The sequence below is a fragment of the Vitis riparia genome, chromosome 17 (genome assembly GCF_004353265.1).
Source record: "Vitis riparia cultivar Riparia Gloire de Montpellier isolate 1030 chromosome 17, EGFV_Vit.rip_1.0, whole genome shotgun sequence".
Lineage (NCBI taxonomy): Eukaryota > Viridiplantae > Streptophyta > Magnoliopsida > Vitales > Vitaceae > Vitis > Vitis riparia.
The window spans coordinates 12196288-12214160 of record NC_048447.1 but is presented as its reverse complement, the minus strand read 5'-3'; the positions used below and the strand labels follow the sequence as shown (position 1 = coordinate 12214160).

The 17873-nt window shown below is 34.2% G+C and overlaps 2 protein-coding genes across 5 annotated transcripts; both read left to right on the top strand.

The window, feature by feature from the left end:
• The first annotated feature begins 6455 nt into the window (after positions 1-6455).
• LOC117904639 lies at positions 6456-11538 on the top strand. Of its 2 annotated transcripts, none has more exons than XM_034817337.1 (3): positions 6456-6561; positions 9829-9971; positions 10106-11538. In XM_034817337.1, the coding sequence occupies exon 3, from the start codon at positions 10216-10218 to the stop codon at positions 11020-11022; it is 807 nt and encodes a 268-aa protein (XP_034673228.1). In that variant the 5' UTR covers positions 6456-6561; positions 9829-9971; positions 10106-10215; the 3' UTR covers positions 11023-11538. The 2 variants fall into 2 exon arrangements, with proteins under 2 accessions (XP_034673228.1, XP_034673229.1); XM_034817338.1 differs by having other exon boundaries at positions 6466-6561; positions 9922-9971.
• Positions 11539-13269: 1731 nt separating this feature from the next.
• On the top strand, positions 13270-17534 carry LOC117904278. Of its 3 annotated transcripts, none has more exons than XM_034816803.1 (4): positions 13270-13544; positions 14512-14599; positions 15132-15195; positions 15299-17534. In XM_034816803.1, exon 4 carries the CDS (start codon positions 15345-15347, stop codon positions 17208-17210), a length of 1866 nt encoding a protein of 621 aa, XP_034672694.1. In that variant the 5' UTR covers positions 13270-13544; positions 14512-14599; positions 15132-15195; positions 15299-15344; the 3' UTR covers positions 17211-17534. The 3 variants fall into 3 exon arrangements, with proteins under 3 accessions (XP_034672694.1, XP_034672693.1, XP_034672695.1); XM_034816802.1 differs by having other exon boundaries at positions 15123-15195; XM_034816804.1 differs by lacking the exon at positions 13270-13544 and having other exon boundaries at positions 13767-14599; positions 15123-15195.
• The last annotated feature ends 339 nt before the right edge of the window (positions 17535-17873 follow it).

The window sequence follows — 17873 nt, the reverse complement described above, 5'->3', positions numbered from 1 at the left end:
AGACCAAGTCATGACTCATGATAAATATATTAGAAGGAGAAGGAGAAGCAGAGCTGTACATACTGAGCTGTCTAGGCATGACTCATGAGTCCGTTTTGACGTGCATGGCATGGGAGCCACAACCGGCTGAATCTCTGGCGGCTCCCACTGAAATTGTGGGCCACTTCATTTCGTAATCTGAGACAGCCTCCATTATCATCTCTCCCTCTAGGCCCCAGTCCCCACCCACCCCATGACCAAAATTCTCGCCTTTATTAGAACTTACACATATGTTTCAAGAAAACATTGATTAATGAAAGTAACTAGGTTTTAATTAATTGGTATAGGGAATGAGAGATGAAGAAGAAGAAAATATGATGGCATGGAGTCCCCACCTTAGGATGTTTGCCCCTTCTTCAAGGCAAGGGAAACACAGACAATCATGGAACACTGATCATGCCCATTCAATATCAGCCATGTTATCATTTTGACGTTAACTGTGGTCGACTGTGCCTACACCCTCCCTTTGCTTGCTTCTCATCTTCATTTACAAGTTGGTTTATTAAATTTTAAAAATAACCGTTGGTTAATTAGTTTATTTGATCCAAACTTTGCGAAGAAGATTCTTAGTCACCTGGCTAACATTAGAAGGGAAAATGAAAGTTTAAGACTTTAAAGTGAAGCATATAGCATGGGAGTTGGATATGAATGATAAGAAACCATACAAGTATGATTTGATGAGTTTTCAATCGAAGTGGTTAGGGGTTTGACCAGGGTGTTGAGGGGGGCATTCACAGCTAAGAAAATCGGAGAGAAATGAGTTTCAAACTTTATGGAGTGTGGGTGAGACCAACCATCTGTCTCAAGCTTGCCTACATTCATGATTCACACTCATGAGCTGGGGGGAGGGGTGTTTGTTTGGTAAACAGGAAAGTCACATCTGCCAAACATGATTCAACACCTATTTTCATGCAAAATCTTCTATGGGTGCATGTCTGGACACTCCATAATGGGTCAAGCCCCAGGACATTCATGCTTTTTCTTTCTTTATTTATTTATTTATTTTGCTTTATTAAAGTCGTATTGATCGAGATGGAACCTTTAGGAGGGTCTAGCTTATTTGAACAGAAATTGGCATACACGCCTATTTGATAATTTTATGTAAGGTATCGTGAAATCAGTCTTTTGGGCCAAGGAAGAGACAGCCTTTTGTGTGTGTGGAAAGTAATAAAAAGTAAAATAAATTTTTAACAATAATATCTCATTTTAATAAAAAAAAAAAAAAAAGCATCACATTTTTTATTTTATCTAAAAAAATTAAATTTTTTAGCATATTATACCTCAAAAGAATATTCAATTTTAACAGTATTTTTAGAAAGTGTTTTTATTATTTTTTTTGCACTTAAATTTACATGTTAAATGGGTGCTAAAATGGTATAAACACTTTTTAAAAATATCATCAAACAGATTCTAAATATTTTATAAAATAAGAAAAAAAGTTGTGATAAAAAAATTTGAGAATCAAGTATAAAAAAAAATGATAATAATAAAAATTAGAAAATGGTACCCAAATACTAAAAAAAGTAAAAATTCAAATCATCCTCAAACTATATAAAGCAATGAGATTTATTTTACAATTTATGATTGGGTGTTACCTTTCAATCTAATACCACTAGGTTGTTTTTTAGCATTATATTAAAATTTTGCTTACTAATGCAATAAAGAAGTCCATATAATAAATTTATTTAATGATTAAATAATTTTAATAAAAAATTTTCACGTGTGAAGTAAGTTCAAGCATTAAGAATGTGGACACAGCCGCTAATATATTAATATATCAATTATAGGTGGAACCATAGTTGGGATTAATATTCTAATGATTTGAATAACGTCGGAAGTGTAAGTATAACTAAAACATTCATCAAGATTTGATCAAATGACCATTTTGTAATTAGCAATTTCCTTGATAAATTTTTAATACATTTAACTAAAAATGCGTTTGACAGTGTTTTTACTTTATATATTTTTAATGAAAATATTTTATCTGAAAGTATTTTTTTGATAATCATCTATTAAGCGTTTCTTTAAAAAATATTATACATAATTTTTCATATTTTTGATAATATTTTTAAAATTTTATTTAATATCTAAGTTTTTTTTAATAATACTTTTCAAGTTAAAAATATTTTTTATAATTACTATCAACTTAATTGGTTCTATATAGGTCAGTCAATTGTAAAATTAAGACTAGGGTATGGACTAAAACATCGATAATGTTCAACAATCTCATCTATCATTTATTCCAATCCATTTCAATTAAAAATTATAGTTGTAGGTCAAGGAATAAGAATCAAATGATACTATAAAAAATTGTGGGTTTCAACATGCGTTAGTGCAAATTTTGGAAGGATGTGCATAGTATATAAAATAAACAAAAATTGAGACAAGTATATCCACCTCCAAATGTTAATGGTAATAGGGCTATAGAGCCTACTCGAGAACATTTGTCCTAATCAACAACATACCAAACATCAATTATTATCAACCACGTCATGTGTCAAGGTTGTTAGAATCACACAAAAATAACCTCTAAGATAATGTTGCATATTTTAATATTGAAAAATTTTAGAGAGATTTTGGGAGAGAGCACATGTGATTTTGCAATTCGTAAAAATTAACTTTTATTATAATTTAGGATCAATTGTATTATCAAATTACTATGTAACAAAAATCACAATCAATCAAATCATATCGTATATAAATATTGATCATGTATTTCTTATATCAAATCTGATATCATTACTTTATTTCTTAATCTTATTGTTTTTTACCGTGATTTTATAGTTTATAATTGGTCACATTTTTTTGTTCACTAATTTAATTGTATCTAACAACTCAAATTTTATCATGCACTTTCAACAATTGAGATGAAGAACTCAATTAGTACCTCTTCAGTATCTTAATTTTTTTCATTTCACTTAACAGATGATTTAAACTATGTTAAAAACTCATTGAAGTAGAAAATTAATCACATTCATATCTCATGTGTTATTTTTATGTAACATTTACTATTTTATTTAATTTATTAAACATGATTCCTAAGAGAGGTTAGACAACAAGTTAGAAAGTAAGGTATTCACTTAGTTATACTACACATATGCCCTTGACTGTTCTCGTTTTGTTCTTTTTATTCTTTAGTGTCATAGTGACTGTTCATTGAAATTGTTTTCATACAAAACCTAAAACTCGATATATATATATATATATATATATTTACATTTGATTTTACGCGCTATCCATCAATAGGTATGTGCTTTGAGAGTTTCTAGAATGTCATCACGATTTAACCCTTTGCCAACATGTCTTCATTATTAAACGCTTTGTTGAATTTCATGTCAAATAAGTCCAAAAATGTTGAAATATTTTCCAAAAAGAAGAAAATCTTACTCATTATTAACATAAACTACAAATGTTTAAAGCCACACTTGCTTGGGAGAATTCTAATCATTGAGATTTAAACTTTACAAATGGTTAAAGTATTACTTCACTTAAAAGCTTGAGATATTAAAAGGTGAGTCAAAATGTGTATGAAGCTAATAAAAACTTATAAATGAAATCATGGAAAGAAGATCCCCTCAATTATTATTCCATGGTCAAATTATACTTTGGCATGATAGGTGTCTTGAATTCAGTTTTTAGTTCTTAATTTGGTTCTGAAAGTGTGACAGATCTGTCCCTTTTTGGGTTGGGCTCATTAGCCAGCTTTCTATAGTTTTTAAATTGGTTACCAGGGCCTTGACCATGGAGCCCAACATTTTGGGCCAAGCCCATTAATTTTAAGGAAGGACTTGGGGTACAGTCCAATTACAAGACCCATCAAATAATTTTAGAATTTCTCTTTTAAGTTACGAATTTGTCATAAATCATGCCTCACTACTCATGGTATGTTATTAAACTATTAATATTATAAATTTTAAATATAGTTTAATTTAAATATTAGTTTAAATTGGCTAATTAATTCAATTTTAATATTAATTTTATGTAATTTAATTGTAATATAATTCTTATCTTTTTTCATTACTTATCACCATTGCAGACCATTTCATTTCCTTATGAGATAAAGAACAAGTACTTAGTTATAGTGTAAAAAGAAATGTAAGCTTACTTAGATATAGAAATGAAAAAGTGGAAGATTTATAGATGCACCATAATATGTGATGGATAGAAAGGGTCAATAAGCTTAAGCATCATTAATTTCTTGGTGTATGCTAAAGACACTACAATCTTCTTCACATTAGTTGATACATTCAATCAAATCAAGGACAATAGATACGTAAGTGATTTGATAAAAGATATCGTAAAAAATATTAACCTAACAAATATGTTCCAAATTGTCACAAACAATGGTTCAACGTTCGTTAAGTCGAGAAGAAGTTGATGTAGAGGTACAAATTATATTAGACTTCATGTGTGGCATATTACATCATATTAATTTTTTAAGACACTGAAAAAAGCCAAGGTATTGCAAATGTCATGATCATAGTTAAAAATATAACCGACTTCATATATAATTGTGATTGATTATTGCATAGATGAGAAAAATTTGTGACAGGGACAAAGTCTAGGTTAGGGCAATGAAATTTGCTTCCTACTACATTGCCCTTACTAATCTTTTAAAAGAAGATGATTGATTTTAAAAAAAAAATGTTATGAGTAATGAATGGGTACCAAAACAAACTATGTCATGTAGAAATAAGAAAAGACATGGAATAAAGAATATTTGACAACCTTTTTTGGAACCAAGTGGCAACCCTTGTGGTAATTTATGAATTACTATACACAATTTTTCAAATCATGAATTTAGAAGTTGTTCTTGCAATCTCATTCTTGTATGATTTAGTTTTGTGTTATGAAAGAGAACCTCAAACATGCAAAGAGTATTATTGGGCTCAAAACACCATTAATGTACAATGTCTTTAACTCTTATGCTTCTGTATTACATGTCCATATGTTCGATGGTATATGCAATATCTATTTTTGTCCCTTTTTAAAGAATATCCCTTCAAATAAAAGAGTCATCTAAAATCTTGAAAAATAAATAGCTCGTAGAAGACTTGAGAGTAAGGAGCATCAACTCAAAAAAGCAACTTCTACATCCTTTCCCTTAGACTTGAATCTCCTACTACCATTACAATTGGGTTGAACTTATTTGCTATACTAAGACATATATGATCCAATAAGTTTCTTTTGTTCCATGTTAGTTGTTGCTATAACCTTTGATATTGAAACTATCATGTCTTCCTCCAAACTTATAAATTTATAAGCCCTCATAAAAGATTCTTCCAAAATCTCTAGCTTCTTTTTGTGCAAAAATCTATATAAGGTTGAGGTAGTCGGCAATCCTCTCCTAAATGTAATCTTGGTTGTCACATCAACATAATTTTCCACTTATAGCAAAACTACACCAAAATGGTAAACATGCTCCCTCAAACTTTCTCCATCTTCCATCTTTACATTAAACAAGAAATCAATGTCCTTTGCAAGAAAAGCATATATTACGATATGAATACAATGCAAATGTAAAAGATGAGGATATTGACCCATTGTAGGGCTTTACAGATTTGATTTTAGAACTTATCCAATAGGTCAATATCCTCATCTTTTACCTTTGCATTGTATTCATATCGTAATATATATGCTTCATTTCATTGGCGAGAGTTCATTAGTCTTTGAACAAACTACTCTTGCTATTATTCCTAATAATTTTGAAAACATTTCAAAGGTTTTCTTTCACATGCTTTTCCACCTCCCCTAACCTCCTCTCTTCTTTCTCTTTATCATCATGATTACAACTTATGTTTCATTGTAGTTTCATACAATGAAACAACGATTTGTTCATCTATCCTGATTACTCCTCATATTTTCCAAGATTTTGTAAAAAAAAAAAAAAAAAACTTTAAAATTATTTTTAAAAATATAGCAATTCAAACCTATTTTTACTTTTTAAGATAATAAGAAAAATAATTTTAGTTTAAGTATTAAAATTGTTTTTGAAAAAATAATGTCCAAAGTCAATTTAAATCAAAAGGAAATTTTTTCAAAGCACTATGTCTCCGACATCTTAAACACATCATATCTTCAATTCGAACTCCACTCATGCAACATCTTAATCACATCAATCAAGCATCTGCCTTATCCTTTGGAAGAGCATGGACCTACGAGGCTAGCGGCAGTTCACCCCAACTGCTCTCCGATTAAATTTTAGGAATTTCTTGAAGATTCTCCTACCAGATCCGGTCGTGCTTTCATAGACCTCCTTGGTCAAGCCAATCTGGGCCCACAAACTATTTTCAACCGTCCAAAAAGGCACATGATTGGAAAAATAAAAAAATCAGGGGCTGAAATCAGGCAAAGCATTTATTATAATAGATGGGATTGTATCAGAATGTGGCCGGCTCCCTATAGTAGTGGGATCCACTCGCACCGAAGAAAAGATTTTAGGATGTAGTGTATGCATCGGAGCTAAGCCACTGCATCTAACAGTTTCTCTGGCCGAGACCAGGTCCTCTAGACCACCCATCCGTAAGATCTCCCTCCCAATTTCTGAAGTCTCTTTTCAATTCACCGCTCTTGACTGCGATTTGGGTTTGTATGGATCGTTTGTGATTTGTGATTTTGATTTTGCCCTAAAGTTTAGGGTTCTTGTTTTCTTCAATTTTTTGTCTGTGCTTAAATTTTTACTTTCATTTATCGTTTTTTTTGCGGAATTTTTTGTGAATTTGTATGTTCGTGGCGTTTTGGAGGCGGTGTTATTGCATTTGGAAGTGAAAGTGGAGGGCAGGATCAAAATTAGAAGGGAAGAGGAAAGGTGTTTGAGTTGGTGGCATTTTTTTTAATGAAGAATATAGTATAAAATGCGGAGTAAAGATTGATTTGTTGGAAAAGCGTCAAAGTTCTAATTTTTAGTTTAGTTTAGAATTGAATATCTAAATCAACCCCGGGCAATGAGATTGGTTTCTTTTAGTTGGGAATTAAATGGCTATTCATGGCGATGTGCACATTCAGCTTCTGAGTGGGAGTGGGGATGGGGGAGGATCTAGGTTTGATTCCATTGTTTGATGTAAGGCATCCAATTCGAAGGATGAAGTTGAGACCAGTTGGCAGCACTGTTCAATTTTTTAAAAGGTTTAATACTGATTGATTGCAGTGATGTTGATCAACGTCCCTCCTGTTCCCCAATTGTATTCTTTGCTGTATCCTTGGTTCTGGACGCTTGCTGGTCTCATTTTCATTTTCAAGCCTGTATGCTGCTGTTATAGATTAAGGCAGTGATATTTATATTTTTAGGTTTTGGGGACCTTTTTCTTTGGAAGAAAAGTATTTGTAACAGTAAAGCATGTCTAACCCAACTGAAGGCTGCTCTAAATCCCAACTGCTTGGGATCATTGACCTTATTCTCTCTTTTTGTTTCTTGAAAAACAAAGGCTGTGTTTAGGTTCATATCAGAGTGATAACTACTTTGCTTCTTATGATCACCTTGACTGATGTTTCCGCTTTTAGCCTTTCCTTTTTTTTCTTGGTAATGAGTCCAACTTGAATCAATTTATTCATCCTCATTGGTGCATCTGTTGGTCTTTGTTGTCTGTCTAAAAGACTGATAGATGGTGCATGACTACTTGGTGAAAGGCTGCTATGGCAACGCTATATCTTCCCTTGCTTTAGCCATGTGGCGGCCACCTGGTGTATTCGGACAATCTGTTTGGATCTCAAATGGTAGTAAGGAACAAGAAAAAACATGAATGAATCTTAACTTTTCTTGTTGGATTTGTCATGGAAATGTAAAAGGAAATAAATAATTTTAAAAAAATTTGTATATTTTCACAATCTTCATTCACTGCATAGAAAAAGGAATAAAATTGGAGTGTGATATGGAAAAAATTATTGAGCTTTAAATCTCTATTATAGTTTTAAAAGGCATAGGGCACACTTAAGGCACAAAAGTCTCCTGTGGCATTGGCACAAGGCACACACCTAAGGAAATTGAAATGCTACTTATGATTCCTATCAAGTTTATAAAATATGATCTAAAATCCAATCCAATCCAATCAACAAAAAATCTAAGATTCCAAATATTTAAAGAAGCATTTAGGAAAAAAATAATGAAATTATATAAATTTCAATATAGATTTAGAAATTTCAAGAATAAAAACGTTTTAAAAAGGAAAAGTAAAGTAGGCTAGGCACACGATTCCAACAAGGCTCACGTCTTGGCAAGTGAGGCGCTTTAACTAGGGAGTGGTTGTGCCTTGAGCCTAGGTGCACTTAAAGCACGCCTTTCACAACTATGATTTGTATATAAAAAGGAATAAAATTGGAGAATAAAGAGAAAAACTTTATTTATTTAAATTTATTATTTTAGTTTTCTTTACTTTTTGTGTCCTCCCCTTACATCCTAATTTTGTTTTGTTTATGCTTCTCCTCAAGCTTCCCATGATCCAATTAGTCTAAATATGAAAATTACAGTAGTTGAAGCTATAAAATGTTGTGTATCAGTCTTGTGATACTTGGAGTACACAGGTATTACTAGGTGTGATGCCTTTCTAACAGATAAATACAAATGTTACAGAAGAATGAGAAATTGCTAAGACAGTGTCATTCACTAATAACATATTTAACAATTTTATTGAAATGCAGCAGATTGCCCCACTTAATTATTGTTCATATGTTCCTGTTTCACACTCTCGTGTTCAAATCACTTATATGGTAGAGCTCTCAAGTATTGCCTGCATTTCTAAGAAGTTGAACACTCAAGTATTACCCAAGAATGATTCATTGCTAAGAAATTGTTGTACGCTAATGGAACCATATTTAATAATGCTATGTTCAATTATTTAACAATTGTATATTCAGTTATTTGAATAAGAATGCAGCTAACCAACCGGCCTAGCTATTGCCCATATGTTCAAGTTTTACACACTCTAGCCTCTAGGTGCAAATTGCTTGTAAGGTTGCTCAATTGGGAAGCTTGCATGTTGTTAATAGTTCCATGGGACTCGTTCTTTTTAGAATTGCATCACATATTATTGGAATATATTTTTTGTCTCTGCCAGTCTTCTCACTCATTGCTGAAATGTATAATTTTTTCTTTTCTTTTCTTTGCCTTTTTTTATTTGTGGGGTGGCTGGACAGGTACTTCCCCTTTAGGTTTTCAATAGTTGTAGAAAGCCTACAACTCTAGTCAACAAGCCTTAATCCAACTACCTGTATCCACTACATGAGTACTTTTGCCATTCCCTTTATCTGGGGGACATCCTCTGGATTACTGATGTTGTCGTATAATCCCACTCATTAGCAAATTTGGGGACTGTGAGTGCCAATGACGTTAAAGTGCTGTTTCATTTTTGTTGGAGACACTTTTACACGTATTTAACTTGTTGATAGAAAGGGGACTATATCCCCTTGTTTCTTCTAATATTTGGGGGGTAAAATATGGTTATTTATAGTCTATTAATAAGTTAAACAAATTAAAAAAAATGGTCATTCACTGCCCAGCTGCCCCTTCTCTTTGTTACTACTGCGTACATCAGAATATTACATAATAAAACATATCTTGCCACCACCACCATATTTGACTAGTTGACTTGAACTCCCTCGTGCTCCTGAAGTTTTTTCAGATGGCCTTCATATGCTAACCAACCTAGTGCTAAGTATAACATAGATTTATATGAATGAGTGTTAAAATATGGTAAATTTAATTATTTAAATTTTAGGGCTGGCACCCCTTGTCATAATGATTGATACAGTGTATTCTTTGTTTTGTTTCACATAAACCCTTTGACGCCATGACAGGGCCCTAGGGAAGTGTCTTCTTATTTCTATGATATCCACAGTTACTGATAGTATTCAGTGTCTTCGAAGCTCATAATTATCTTGGATGCTCAGATGTTAATGACCCTTACGTGATGGAACTAACAACAGAAAGCAGAGATCTGGTGAGTAGACTGATTCCTTGCACAAAATAGTGCTAAAATCTAATTTGCATTTGGAGGATTTCCTTGCACAAAATGTGCCCTTAAGCCCAAGCATATAAGATGATTTATTTCCTTACTATTTACTATTCTTTCAGGTCTGACTTCAAGGGATGCTATTGACTGCCACAAGAGAACTGCTTCAGAACTTCAATGGTTGATCATACTTGAGCAGGCACTCGTTTAGCAAGCTCTTTCCACATTCACAATGTGGAATTTTGCTTCAAATGCCCTCTCAGGAACCAATGGACTGAAGAATGACCTCTTAAAGCCAAATCAAGCACCTTCAGAGTGCTCAGATGATGAAATTTCCACAAACACAAGCAGAGAAGAAGGATTGGAATGTCCAATTTGTTGGGAATCCTTCAACATTGTTGAGAATGTGCCCTATGTTTTATGGTGTGGCCATACCCTCTGTAAGAATTGTGTCCTAGGGCTCCAATGGGCTGTCGTGAAATTCCCTACACTACCCATCCAGCTTCCTTTCTTCATTTCTTGCCCTTGGTGCAATCTATTATCCTTCAGGCTTGTTTATAAGGGGAATCTTACATTCCCTCGCAAGAATTTTTTCCTCCTGTGGATGGTTGAGAGCATGAATGGTGATAGGGGGAAGTCACATTCTTCCTTTTGTGATCATCAGCCAGGCTGGTCTTCAAACAGAAATCTGATCATAGGAAATCAAGGTAGTCATGTAAACCATAGGCGACCTCCATATAGTCACCTCCCGGAACAGTCTGAGTCGAACCATGATGGAGGCCACCTGATCAATAGGTTCCTCAATATAGAAAGACTCCACTTATCTGTTCGTAAGTCCTTGGTGTTCTTTGTTCACTTGACGGCTAAGTTCCCATTGATAATCATATTTCTTCTGATTGTTTTGTATGCAATACCCGCCAGTGCAGCCATCTTGGCCCTGTACATTCTGATCACTGTTCTGTTTGCTCTCCCATCTTTTCTAATACTGTACTTTGCTTATCCCAGTTTGGACTGGTTGGTTAGGGAAATCATTACCTGAATCACCCTCAATTTGTGCTTCCTGTTTCATAAACTCTGTAGCATGGTGGTGTAGTGAATCCAATAATGGTGCAATTTGACGACTTCACTCGTTTTTCATGGTTTTCTAGCTTGCTATGTTTTCACACCAGAGAGTCATGGTCCTTCAGTTGGACCATTGTCAATTTTAGAATTATTCTGCGCATTCTTAGGGCATGGCTGCTCTGATGCTAGTGGAATTTGGGCCACAAAAGAAGATCTTGGGATACCTCTTTTGTTGGCAAATAGTATGTTGTTTTTGTGTATTAGCAGAGCTCCAGCAAAGAGACAGTTGAACAGTGGCTGTAGAGTTTGCATCTTATCAAAGAGTGCCCTTGTTTTTTTATGGAGACTTGTTATGATTTTCATTCAACATTCACTATTATGTCTGTGCTGTTGTGCTTGACCCTAATATGTAAATTAAGTTTATTCATCTCCTTTTCAGTTTGATATGAGTAATGCAAAACACTAGAAAGATCTTCTGCAATTGATATTTTTATTTTTTATCTATTCTTTTTGTCGGTTCTGCCTTGCACCTTTATAACTTTAAAAACTTCTCCCTGGCTTCTCAGAGTTGATTACTTTCTGTTTCTTTGGACTACGCCCCTAAAGCTTGGCCCAGCAACAGGACACATTTTGTTTGTGGTTCCATTTGATGAATTGTCCACATTCTCTCTAATTTTTACCCTCATGTCATTTCTTTCTTTTGTATGCTTTGCTTTGGTAACACCATTCACTGCACCTTCACCATGGATGAAGTCCATTTGCATCCGATTGTTAATTTTATACCTGTTCTTTTTACAAGTTGATGGGCAAGCAGATGAAAGGGGACAGTGATTAGGCTCCACCCTGCAGGTTGAACCATCCTTGAAGTTCAGCTGTGTTTGTGAAGGAATTGCACCATAACGCTTTGCAACATTATTTTTTATTTGGTTAGAAGGGAGATGAATTGTTGCGGTGGGTCCTATGGAAGGTTTAGATGTCATCATAAACCAACCAGAAAAGGTAGCTCATTGTAATAATTATCATCCCCATGAAAAGATGGGGAAAAAATTGCTTCAGGATAAGAACCTTACTGTCACCTGATTCCTACCATGAAGAAGTACATCAAAAGGACACATTCCGAAGAATGTTCTTCTTATCATGGGAAGGAATGAATTCACTATAAAATTCCTGAGTTTATCTCATCTACCTAACTCCATAATACTTTATTCTCCATAGGCAGAAAGAAGAAGCATCAGCCCCTTGTGATGCGGATGCCATGATTACATTGAAAACATGCCAAGGGTTTGAACTTTGGGCCTCATGCCCTTCTTTGTTCCTTCTGCATCTATAATCCCCTCAAGCTCTCCACAAAGTTGGGTTCCAAAGCTGTTACCCATCAACCTGGGTGGCCTAGTTTTAAGGCTTTCGAGTTAGAAAGCTCATATTTATTTCTTGAATGTGGGGTGATGATCTGAGTTTAGGACCCTTTCTTCTTGAATGAATAATCGAATCTACTTTTATACATTTTTAGTTTTTAACTCTCTTGCTTTGCATTTTCAAGCATGAGATTCCAAAATCATCACTCCCCACTTCCAATAATCAACACCCACACTTTAGAATTTATACCTAACTCTCCATTAGAGTCATATGAGGTTTTATAGTATTTCAATAAATAAATAAAAATTTCAGTCTAACTCGAAAGACCCAAATTCAAAAAAAAAAATAAATAAGAAAAAAGTATTACAACTTATAAATATTATAGTAATAGTACATAAGGACAAAATGTATTTGATAATATTTTTATTTGAACTATTTTTAATAAAAATATTTTTTTTTTGAAAGTGTATTAAAGAGAATCACTTATCAAATATATTTTTTTATAAAATACTACAAGTGATTTTTTGACATTATTAATGATTTTTCAAAATTTTAAAAGTCTTTCCTAAATTTTATTAGATACTAATTTTTTAAAAACACTATCAAAAAATCTTTTAATTAGCTAAAAAGGGAATTCCTTCAACTCACTTGGTGCTACACATTGATTTTTTAAATTTATTAAAAAAATAAAAAAATTAAAATTTAATAATAAGTATTCTCAATTTTACCACCAAAAAAATAAATGCAGCACTTCAAAATTATATATATATTAGTTTAAAAATTGGGCAGTTTGATAATGGGGATCTGTGGGATAATGGCGGTTTGAATTGGGCGGGTCACCACTGTCCACCCTGTGTTTTCCTGTTTTGATTTATGACATGAGTTAGTTTATTGGGTTATATATATATTTGCTGCAACAGAAGTCTCATTTCACAACCATTCAAATAAAACCACCTTCCAACCTTTCAACCCAAGCCTCCAAAAACCCCACTGTTAAATTCTCTAAATCAATTTCTCAACTGAAAGTTAGTTTATCAGCCAGACCTTGTTTGGTTGTTTTTTCTCTATGAAAATTCCGGAGAGGCATGATCTTCTCATATTTTCTCACTGCTCAAGAGATTTTTCTTAGTATATCAGAAATGGGTATGTCTCTATTTTGTTTATGGAGATAGAATTTGCATTTTCTCAATGTTAATTTATTTTTTCTGCATATTTTTTACATGGGTTTACTCTTATTTTGCTTCCCGACCATTGGATAATGCTTCTGCTTTTTCGTTTTTTTTATGGATCGTATGTTTGTTTGATGAGAAAAGAAAGGAGAAAATGAATTGAACATTTTGAATATAAATTTTTTTATTGTTTGGGACCAAATAAGCAATTGTTTGGTTTAGTTAAAGTGAAATTTTCAGCTGTGGATACTAAAACAGCATAGAAGTTAAGATTAAAAATTTGAAATTCTTTTCTTTCTCATCCAGTTTTCTTAGGAACCAAACATGGGTGAAAGTATCCTAGTATTTGGAATTGCACAAACTGTATGACCTTGCCGTGTTTTATCAAAGTGTCTTAGGCTCTATTCTTCATTTCATATCGCTGTTTTATTTATTTTGGTTGATTCATTCAAAGAAACTCATTGGCTGATGTGTTCAGTGAAAGAAATGAATGGATAGTGTCATCAATCCCCATATATATTTTTCCTCTGTGCTCTTCTAATGCAAATTGTCTTTTTAATCTTGTTCAACTCTGAATGAATTAGTGAAAACATTTGGATTGTGTTGTTGTGCCCAAAGATTCATTTGGCTAAAAGGTTGGATTTATTTTCTTTGATGATGATATGCAGCAGTTACTTATCAAGAAAATGATGTAGAAATGTCCTAGGGCTTTAGCTTATTCAATCATATATTTTCTCCTGCCTATTATTCATGTCCACTTAAATTACAGATAGGTTAATACCTCCTTGATCAGAAACAAAGACAACATCGGTTTTTTTCCCTTTCTTTTTTTAAATTTGAGTAACAGATGTTGATGTAATTAGGAGAAGACTGTTGATTCTGACATAAAAAAATTTCTTATTCTCTTGTTTCTTTCTTTTTTCTGCATGAGAATGTCGAAGATCAGCATATAGTCAGATATTTTTCATTCACTTCACCATGCAAAGAGACAAGGTTTCGGATGGGAAGAGAAATGAAAACTGAAGAAAAGTAAGTTCTGTTTGCTCTTTTTTATTGATTTTGTTAGAATTAACACTAGATGTTTGCTGAGATTATTTTGTATGTTCTTCTTTCTCCTCTTGATGCTGAAATAGTTTGCATGACATTGTTTTATAAGATTGAGCTTTATAATAAATCTGGAAATAAAACTATTTAGGTCATGAAAATTTTTTATTTAAGCCCTAAGAGGTAGTATGTTGAGACACTTTTAAGGTATTTTGAGCCCTTTGTAGTACTTTTTCCCCTCTTTGGGGCAAGGGCAAAAGCGCTTCACATGGCATTTGTACTTGGAGGTGGTAAGGTAATATCAGTGCATCACCATGGTCACCATAAGATAAAATTGAGCTCATATATGCTCGGGAATCTATGAAACTCACAATGAACTGATGGCAATTGATCAATCCAATCAAAGCACCCCATTGCTATTCCTTCTATTGTAAGAAGTTGTATTCACTTTGATTATATGCAAAAATCATGTCTAAGATCAGTTCTCTGAGGCATTTTTTGTTTCTAGTGGTTTCAGGCTGACATTTTGTGAAGCTTTGGAGCTCAAGATAGTCTCTTCTTCATAATTAGATCAAACTCTGGTGAGTGACTTGCTTTACATTATCTTTGAGATCATAAGAAATTCTTGATGCCTTTTTTTTAATTGCTATTTTCACCCTCTGAGAAATTTCAGTTTGTCTGTAGGGTTGTGGGTTCTTGATTTCATTCAGAACTCTTGTATCCCACAGCAATGACAGAGTATAGCATTGATAGCCCAGTGGCTGCAGAGAAACTTGAGCTTGACTTCCCAGCAACCTTGGAGAAAATCGATCTTGATATGTCAGTGTTGCCAGAGAAAAAGGAGCTTGAAGGTGGCAATGTAAGAGGGAACTCTGCTGGAAAAACAGGTGGAGCAAATGGCAGAGCTAAGGTTCTTCCCAATTATCTCAGTTCTCCAACTGGCTCCTGCCATGATTTCTGCAAGTATGGAACAAAACCCGTCTTTGGAAAAAAGGCAGAAAGGGTCAGAGCAACATCAGGTGAAGGTGAAGATTTGAAGCAAACTGCAACTGTTAAAGAGCAAAGGAAGAAATCAGCAACCAGTCTTAAGCCTTCTCCTGATCCCAAAACACAGCTTCCTGACCATCAGTCAATCATCAAGAGAGATGTTCGGCCACTGGTTAAAAATGCAGTTGTCTCTTCAGAACAGCTTTCATCACCTGGCAAAGATGCAGATGTTTTGTTGAAACACGATAGTGATTTGAAGCTGAAGGCTGTCAAAACAAAGCCATCTCTTCTTCCAATGCCGAGATTTTTGAGCAGTAAAAGAAACAGTGACACTAGAGTAACCAAGGAAATTGGGATTCTACCATCATCTCCACTTGGAGATCGAAGGAGTAGAAGCAACAGTGGAATTGGATCTCCACTTGGAGGTCCAAGGAGTGGAAGAAACACTGGAATTGGATTAGGCAAAGATAGAGCAACCTCCGTAATGGGCAAGAAAAAGGTTTCATCTGCACCAGCTGTCAAGAGAGTTGCAAGCAAAAAGGCTAGAAGCAATACAAATGTTGAAGGGGTCTCTCCTCTGAAGAATCAAAGCAATGCTAGAAAAACTGAATTTGTGCGTCCCAGAAATGAGAATGTCCCTGAGAAGATATTGCATGTGATTGAACCTAAGGCTGCAAACAAAACTGTGGGAACCACTCGAAATAGTCTCCACACCACCAAATCGTCTCCATCCTTAGAGGGCAAAAGTTTGACACTTGCTAAAAAGGGAACTCGTGTCACTCATTTGGCTTCATCTCCTGAGAAGCAAAATCAGAGACAAGCTCAAACTGGAGTTCATACTTCTCGTTCGCCTCCTTCGATCTCTCCACCCTCCATGAACAAAAGCTTACAACATACTCAAAATGGAATTCATACCAAACAATCATCTGTGTCTTCATTAGCATCAATATCATCACCCACACCTCCATCTGAATCTGTGCAGAGTGAAGACAGTGGCACCATCTCTGAACACTCTGCAACTGAAATTGAGAACCATTCAAAAGTAGAATACAAGAAAATGCCTAGAAGAGTTGGAAAAATTAGCTCAGGAGATAAAGAGGACTCACCACGCAAGCTGAATTCCAGGAGAGGACTTCAATATGAGAACAATAGTCCAAGGAGACTCAGATTGAAGAAAGGAAGAGGTCTATGTGAGGCAGAGTTCAGCAAAAGAAGCTTTAAGAGAACAGAAGTTGTTCATGTTGATTTTGCTGATGCTAAAACCGAATTTGAGAAAGTTGTGCTGAGGCACCAAGATGTGGAAGGCAACAAAGACACCCAGACCTCCCTTAACAACAAGAATGAAGAAGTTGTATTGAAACACCAAGATGTTGCGGACAAAAAAGACAACCAGAATTTTCTTAATAATGTGATTGAAGAAGTTGTGCTCAGACACCATGATGTTGAAGACAAAAAGGAAAACCAGAGTTTGCTTAATCGCACGATTGAAGAGACTGCAAGTAAGCTCGTTGAGACCAGGAAGAGTAAGGTCAAGGCTTTGGTGAGTGCTTTTGAATCCTTGATCTCCCACCAAGATACGGCACACATGGCAACAACTACAGCACACTGAGTACTATCAGGCTGTCTTGCTTCTACAATGATATAGCAGTTTAAGTACATTAACCAAACTTTTGAATTTGATATCAAAGTCTGTAGGTTTTGTGAAGCAGTGACACTGCAGCAGATAGAGATTCAATTGAGTTGAGAAAGCTTGAATGCTAGTACTTAAAAGCACTTTTTTATGTCTTCTTCTGCATGTTTGTTTTGCAGAAGGGTATTTCTCTCTGCTTTCTCCTCTTAAGTTTCTGTGAATTTTATTGGCTCATTTTATACCTTTACAAATAAGGTTCTGCTGTACTTGAATATACATAATGCAAAATAATATTGCCATCAATCCAAATTGTTCCTTGATTGATTATCACCTTCCTCTTTGGCCCCTTGGGGCTGATTACCATAACTTCATATTAAGTTTTATCTATCCCATTGCATACATGGGAGAAAATATTGAAATATTTTGACCATGCATCTTAAAAGATTGTGCCTCTTTAAGGGTGGATTTCGAAGAGAGATGTCAATAACAGCAAATCACTTCAACCATTTTAGGAGCTTGTTTGTCTGTGATTCTAGGAAGCGTTTCAAGTCTTTCTAACACTTAAAAGCAATTTTTTGATAAAAAAATTTAAAGTGTTAGAAAGATTAAAAACGCTTCCTAAAACCACTATCAAATGGATCT

What these genes read in the sequence shown, in the direction of transcription:
- LOC117904639 (XM_034817337.1), top strand. Translation starts at nt 10,216, where the DNA reads ATGTGGAATTTTGCTTCAAATGCCCTCTCAGGAACCAATGGACTGAAG.
- LOC117904278 (XM_034816803.1), top strand. Translation starts at nt 15,345, where the DNA reads ATGACAGAGTATAGCATTGATAGCCCAGTGGCTGCAGAGAAACTTGAG.